The sequence below is a fragment of the Mauremys reevesii genome, linkage group 14, assembly GCF_016161935.1.
Source record: "Mauremys reevesii isolate NIE-2019 linkage group 14, ASM1616193v1, whole genome shotgun sequence".
In the NCBI taxonomy this organism is placed as follows: domain Eukaryota; kingdom Metazoa; phylum Chordata; order Testudines; family Geoemydidae; genus Mauremys; species Mauremys reevesii.
The window spans coordinates 13327299-13334833 of record NC_052636.1 but is presented as its reverse complement, the minus strand read 5'-3'; the positions used below and the strand labels follow the sequence as shown (position 1 = coordinate 13334833).

The window sequence follows — 7535 nt, the reverse complement described above, 5'->3', positions numbered from 1 at the left end:
CTATACAATATATAGAGAATTTAATATACACTCTATGGATTTACAAGGGGGTCCCCGGCCCCTAGGGCCATGGTCTCCAGACGTTGAGCTCCGGGGGCTGGCCGGCAGAGTTCTGTGAGCCGCTCAGCTTGTCCCGAGGGCCTTTGGCGGAGTTGCCCGGCTGGGCCCGGCCGGCCGCGAGGCTCTGCAGTCTGTGGCCGGCGGGGCAAGCCGGCGCCGGGTGCAGGACGCAGGCGGCGTCCCCGAGCGGCGGGCTGCTGCCGGACCAGGCGGCGCGGGCGTACCCGCCGCAAGCCGGGTCGGGGAGGGGGCTGCCCGTCGGCGGCTCCCGGGCGGTGAGTTTTTCCATGCAGTGGCAGATGCGCTCCATCAGGTAGGCCTTCTTGCCGGCGCAGATGCCCGGGCTGGAGCGGAGGAAGTGCGTGGCCTGGCTCAGGCATTCCCGGTAGCCGCTGTGGTACCGCTGCAGAAAGGTGTCCTCTCGCCTCGCCGGCTCTGTGGGGCGTTGCAAAAACCGCCAACGACAAAGGGGGGCGGATTAGCGAGGGATCGAGCAAAAGGGGGGGGGGCAGCGGGGGCACGTGCCGCCAATCCCCAAAGCGCTGGGGACGGGACGCCCCTGCAGATTGAGAAACCCACCCCCCGGGTCTGCTACGGCGGGGGAGGGGGGTCTTCACCCTGGGCCGAAGCCAGTTTTAAATGGGGAACGTGCACAGGGTCAGATCCTCAGCTGGTGTAAATTGGCCCCGTGGGCTCCGGAGACTCCCCGACGTTAAGGTCACATGGGAACACTGGGGATGCCAATTTCTCCGCAAAGCTGGGGTGAGCTGCACCTCCCGGCGAGCTGGCGTCAGGGAAATACACTGCAGGCCTCACTGAGATCTCGCTGATGATGGTTTTCTACTCATGTAAACCAGCCAGCCCCAGCAGGTGAGTGAGAGGGGAACCAGTCCCCGTGACTCAAGCGGACTGACTCCAGATTTACACCGGGGTAAGCGAAACGAGAATCAGCCCCTGTGACTCAAGTGGACTGACTCCAGATTTGCACCGGGGTAAGCGAAACGAGAATCAGCCCCCGTGACTCAAGTGGACTGACTCCAGATTTACACCGGGGTAAGCGAAACGAGAATCAGCCCCTGTGATTTAAGTGGACTGACTCCAGATTTACCAGGGTAAGTGAGAGGGGAATCGCTCCCTGTGACTCAAGCGGACTGATTCCAGATTTACACCGGGGTAAGCGAAACAAGAATCACCCCCCTTGACTCAAGTGGACTGACTCCAGATTTACACCGGGGTAAGCGAAACGAGAATCAGCCCCCATGACTCAAGTGGACTGACTCCAGATTTACACCGGGGTAAGCAAGAGGAGAATCAGCCCCTGTGATTTAAGCAAACTGACTCCAGATTTACCAGGGTAAGTGAGAGGGGAATTGCCCCCTGTGACTCAAGTGGACTGACTCCAGATTTACACCAGGGTAAGCAAGAGGAGAATCAGCCCCTGTGATTTAAGCAAACTGACTCCAGATTTACCAGGGTAAGCGAGAGGGGAATCAGCCCGTCATTTAAGTGGACTGACTCCAGATTTACCGGGCTAAACACAAGGAGAATCGCCCCCCGTGACTCAAGCGGACTGACTCCGTGTGTGATTAAAATCAGAACCAGGCCCCACCCGTTGGGTGCGACCCAGTTGAAATGAACAGCAAAACTGCCCTGGATGCCAACGCCGAAGCAGATCTCGCGGCCAAGCGACGTATTTCTGCCTGGAGCCGCTGCCCCTCTCCCTCACCCCCATGCAAAACCCCGGAGGCCGGATTCAAAAGCCAAAAGTCACCGAAGGTGGATCTGGCTGGTTGGGGCTGGGGGAAGTGAAAGCCCAGGTGAGCTCCTGCTGGTGGAGTGGGAGCTGAGTCCAGAGTGGGGGACTTCATTTCCTGCCCAGGTCCCTAGCAGGGAAACTGAGGCAGGTCTACACTTAAGGATGGCAGCTCGGTGGAGGGGAGACATCTGGAGCTCTGTCTACACCCAGGGTACCAGCGTCGCTGCGGGGGTCCCGGGGTGGACCGTTTACACCGCTGAGCAACGTAGTTCTACCCACCTAGTGCAGGACCAGGCCTGAGATCAGGATCTGGCCCTGCGGCCGGGCCGACCCCGGACAGGAGTGTGAGACTTTAAAAGCCTGAGCGGGGTGAGTGACGGGTGCTATGGGATGGAGTTGTGTGTACACACACACACACACACACCAGCACTCATCCTGTCCAGTAGGGGGCAGCAGGGACACCCAACCACCTACTCCCTAAGGAGTCTATGGCAAAACTCTTGGGCCAAATCCCCTTCCCTTCCCAAGTGAGCCAGTCTAAACACCGGGCGCTCCCGATTTACACCAGAGAGAGAGGAGAACCTCCAACCGGTGCCAATCCGGATTAAGGCCCGGCAGAATGAGCCCCCTGGACTCCAATGAGGCGACCTCCTCCTCTTGACCCAGCGTAAATCCGGAGTCACGCCACGGGTCCGACTCCCCCCCTCGCTCGCCCCGGTGTAAAACCCCAGACGCCCAACGGACGAGCTCCGGATTTACACCGAAGCCGGGGAGGACCCCAACGGCGCCAAGTTGCCCCAGCTGAGCATCTGCCGGGTCCAGGCCGAGGTGCGAGGACAGGGGAGCCCCACGCCGGATCCCCGGGGGACAAGGGGTGTCTAGGGGGGACCGAACACCCCCATCTCAGGCCTCGGCCTTGTCTCCCCCCGCCCGCCCCGAAAAGGGACCCCCCCCCGGTTCGTTCACACTTGCTAGCCGGTCACCGTAGTCGCATCTGGTCCGGGCCCAGCTTGGGTTGGCCAACGGGCCGCCCCGGGCTAGAGGCAAGGAAGTGGAGTAGCCGGCCGCGCCGAAGGGGATACCTGCAGGAGGCTGGGTCCTCACAAAGTGAACCGTTTTTTGTAAAATTTCGGCCTTTTCAACTTTGGGGTTTTTAAGTCTCTGCAAGAAAAAGACCAACACGAAAGAGAGAGGGAGGGAAGGAGAAAGCGGAGGGAAAGGAGGGAAAGAGAGAAAGAGAAAGCAGCGTTGGATCATTCGGTTTGGGGCAGCGGCGGGGGGCTGGGAGGAGCAAATCCGAATTGGCTTACCTCGTCCTGGGTGGCTTCTAACAGGAGGAGCCGGAGTCGCTCCAGGCTCCGGTTCATACGGTCCCGGCGCCGCTTCTCCATCAAGGGTTTCAGGAGCTGGAAGGGGACAGGGAAGGAAAAGGGGGGCGGCTTTTGAACGGGACACCCCGGAAGCGCGGGGGGCTCCGGAGCCCCCGGATCCGGAGTGAGACCCGAAGCGAGCGGACTCCGGACTCACCTTTTTGTCCTGTTTGCGGTCCCACTGGGCGCTGCTGCTCATGGTGGCGGCGGCCGGGCTGGGGGGGGGCGGCCGGGCCCCGGCGGCCCCTTTATGAGCCGGCCCCCGCCCCAGGCCCGGCCCCCGCCGGCGCCGCCCCCCGGCCTTTGATCCGCCGCCGGAGCGTGGCGGGCCCCAGCCCCGCGGCGCGGCACACGAGTGGGGCCGGCCCGCGGGGGGAGAGCGGCCCCCCGCCCCGGTCCCCCTGCTCCATAGGCCTGACCCCCCAACCTGCCCCCGCAGCCCTGACCCCCAACCTGCCCCGATCCCCCTTCCCCGCCGTCCTGACCCCCAACCTGCCCTGATCCCCTTCCCACAGCCCTGGCCCCCAACCTGCCCCGATCCCCTTCCCACAGCCCTGACCCCCAACCTGCCCTGATCCCCTTCCCCGCAGTCCTGACCCCCAACCTGCCCCGATCCCCTTCCCGCAGCCCTGACCCCAACCTGCCCTGATCCCCCTTCCCCACAGCCCTGGCCCCCAACCTGCCCCTGATCCCCTTCCCTTCCCCACAGCCCTGACCCCCAACCTGCCCCTGATCCCCCTTCCCCACAGTTCTGACCCCCAACTTCCCTTCTCCTTCCCCACAGCCCTGACCCCAACCTGCTCCTGATCCCCTTCCCCACAGCCCTGACCCCCAACCTGCCCCGATCCCCTTCCCCACAGCAGCCCTGACCCCCAACCTGCCCCTGATCCCCTTCCCCACAGCCCTGACCCCCAACCTGCCCCGATCCCCTTCCCGCAGCCCTGACCCCCAACCTGCCCTGATCCCCTTCCCCGCAGTCCTGACCCCCAACCTGCCCCTGATCCCCTTCCCACAGCCCTGACCCCAACCTGCCCCTGATCCCCTTCCCCACAGCCCTGACCCCAACTTCCCTTCTCCTTCCCCACAGCCCTGACCCCAACTTCCCTCTCCTCCTTCCCTGCAGCCCTGATCCCCAACCTGCCCCGATCCCCTTCCCCACAGCCCTGACCCCCAACTTCCTCCTCCTCCCCTTCCCTGCAGCTCTGACCCCCAACTTCCCTCCCCTTCCCCACAGCCCTGACCCCCAACTTCCCTCCCCTCCCTTCCTCACAGCCCTGACCCCCAACCTGCCCCTGATCCCCTTCCCCACAGCCCTGGCCCCCAACCTGCCCCCACACCCCTTCCCCACAGTTCCTGACCCCAACTTCCCTTCTCCTTCCCACAGCCCTGACCCCCAACTTCCCTCCCCTCCCCTTCCCTGCAGCTCTGACCCCCAACTTCCCTCCCCTTCTCCACAGCCCTGACCCCCAACCTGCCCCTGATCCCCTTCCCTGCAGCTCTGACCCCCAACTTCCCCTCCCTTCCCCACAGCCCTGACCCCAACCTGCCCCTGATCCCCTTCCTGCAGCTCTGACCCCAACTTCCCCTCCCTTCCCCACAGCCCTGACCCCCAACCTGCCCCTGATCCCCTTCCCACAGCCCTGACCCCCAACCTGCCCCTGATCCCCTTCCCACAGCCCTGACCCCCAACTTCCTCCCCTCCCTTCCCTGCAGCTCTGACCCCAACTTCCCCTCCCTTCCCCACAGCCCTAACCCCCAACCTGCCCCTGATCCCCTTCCCACAGCCCTGACCCCCAATTTCCCTTCCCTTCCCCACAGCCCTGACCCCCAACCTGCCCCTGATCCCCTTCCCGCAGCCATGACCCCAACTTCCTCCCGCCCTTCCCCACAGCCCTGACCCCCAACCTGCTCCTGATCCCCTTCCCCACAGCCCTGACCCCAACTTCCTCCTTCTCCTTCCCCACAACCCTGACCCCAACTTCCTTCCCTTCCCCTTCCCACAGCCCTGACCCCAACCTGCTCCTGCACCCTGTTCCCACAGCCCTGACCCCATCTTCCTTCCTCCCCTTCCCTACAGTCCTGACCCCAACTTCTGTACCCCCATCCCTGCCCTCTCCCCACTTCCCTACAGCCTTGCCCGAGAACGTCCCTACAACCATGACCCCCAACTTCCAGACCCATCCTTGCCCTGACCCCCACTTCCCCTCAACCCCCCATTGCCCCACACCTATGCCCATCTCCCTCACCCCACCCATCCCTACAACCCAGCAGTTCCCAGCCAGTCACCCCCGACTCCACTGCCCAGCTTCCACGGCCACCCCACAGCCCACACCAGCGTGAGCGAGGGGTAAATTTGCCCCCACTGGAGTGACTCCTGATTTACACCGGGGTGAGCGAGGAGTGAAATGGCCCCAGCGATTCAAGTGGAGTGACTCCTGATTTACACCAGGGGTGAGCGAGGAGTGAAACGGCCCCAGCGATTCAAGTGGAGTGACTCCTGATTTACACCAGGGGTGAGCGAGGGGTGAATTTGCCCCCACTGGAGTGACTCCTGATTTACACTAGGGGTGAGCGAGGGGTGAAACGGCCCCAGCGAGTCCAGTGAAGTGACTCCTGATTTACACCAGGGGGGAGCGAGGGGTGAAACGGCCCCAGTGAGTCCAGTGGAGTGACTCCTGATTTACACTAGGGGTGAGCGAGGAGTGAAACGGCCCCAGCGATTCAGTGGAGTGACTCCTGATTTACACCAGGGGTGAGCGAGGGGTGAATTTGCCCCCACTGGAGTGACTCCTGATTTACACTAGGGGTGAGCGAGGTGAAACGCCCCAGCGAGTCCAGTGGAGTGACTCCTGATTTACACCAGGGGGGAGCGAGGGGTGAAACGGCCCCAGTGAGTCCAGTGGAGTGACTCCTGATTTACACTAGGGGTGAGCGAAGAGTGAAACAGCCCCAGCGATTCAGTGGAGTGACTCCTGATTTACACCAGGGGTGAGCGAGGGGTGAATTTGCCCCCACTGGAGTGACTCCTGATTTACACTAGGGGTGAGCGAGGGCTGAAATGGCCCCAGCGAGTCCAGTGAAGTGACTCCTGATTTACACAAGGGGAGCGAGGTGAAACGCCCCAGTGAGTCCAGTGGAGTGACTCCTGATTTACACTAGGGGTGAGCGAGGAGTGAAACGGCCCCAGCGATTCAGTGGAGTGACTCCTGATTTACACCAGGGGTGAGCGAGGGTTGAATTTGCCCCCACTGGAGTGACTCCTGATTTACACTAGGGGTGAGCGAGGGGTGAAACGGCCCCAGCGAGTCCAGTGAAGTGACTCCTGATTTACACCAGGGGTGAGCGAGGGGTGAAACAGCCCCAGTGAGTCCAGTGGAGTGACTCCTGATTTACACTAGGGGTGAGCGAAGAGTGAAACAGCCCCAGCGATTCAGTGGAGTGACTCCTGATTTACACCAGGGCTGAGCAAGGGGTGAATTTGCCCCCACTGGAGTGACTCCTGATTTACACTAGGGATGAGCGAGGGGTGAAACGGCCCCAGCGAGTCCAGTGAAGTGACTCCTGATTTACACCAAGGGTGAGCGAGGGGTGAAATGGCCCCAGTGAAGTGACTCCTGATTTACACCAGGGGTGAGCGAGGAGTGAAACAGCCCCAGTGAAGTGACTCCTGATTTATACCAGGGGTGAGCGAGGGGTGAAACGGCCCCAGTGACGTGACTCCTGATTTACACCAGGAGCTCAGGAGTGTAGACGCAGATCACACACAAGCCTTGCAGCTGATTTCAGCACCTACTCTTGTAACTTTCACCGGACAGTAGATTTTTATTTATTTTTTTTAAACCAAGCTGGATTTTACCACACTAGGGGGTTGAAATCAAGCAAGCGAACTGGCTACTGTGGGAAAGTAATTTGTTGGTCCAAACCTGCCCCCCCCCCGGCCTCTGATCCCCAACCTATCCTCAGGGCCCCACTCCCCAGTGGAGGGAAAATTCCCTGCCTGGGGTATGTTGGGGCCCTGAGCGCCAGCTGTGGGCATTAGCGGAGGTGCCAGGGGCCTCTCACGCATGACAGAAGATGCAGGGAATATGCAAGAGGGTGGTGCAGGGGAGGCCATTGTCAAGCTAATGGGTCAGGAAGTCTCCACGGGGAGGCTGGAATTAACCTCAGAAAGCTTGGGGCAAGCCCTCGGCTGGTGTAAATCTGGCCCCCAGCTGGGATCTGGCCCCATTGACTCCAATGGAGAGACGCCCATTGACACCAGCTGGGATCTGGCCCCATTGACTCCAATGGAGAGACGCCCATTGACACCAGCTGGGATCTGGCCCCATTGACTGCAATGGAGAGACGCC

General features: G+C 61.7%; 1 protein-coding gene across 1 annotated transcript; it reads right to left on the bottom strand.

Annotated features, from left to right (window-relative positions):
- LOC120381363 (transcription factor HES-7.1-like) lies at positions 1–3394 on the bottom strand. The gene is made up of 4 exons (XM_039499559.1): positions 3344–3394; positions 3127–3222; positions 2899–2977; positions 1–495 (listed from the first exon to the last, which is right to left on the bottom strand). Exons 1-4 carry the CDS (start codon positions 3383–3385, stop codon positions 62–64), a joined length of 651 nt encoding a protein of 216 aa, XP_039355493.1. The 5' UTR covers positions 3386–3394; the 3' UTR covers positions 1–61.
- Positions 3395–7535: the final 4141 nt, after the last annotated feature.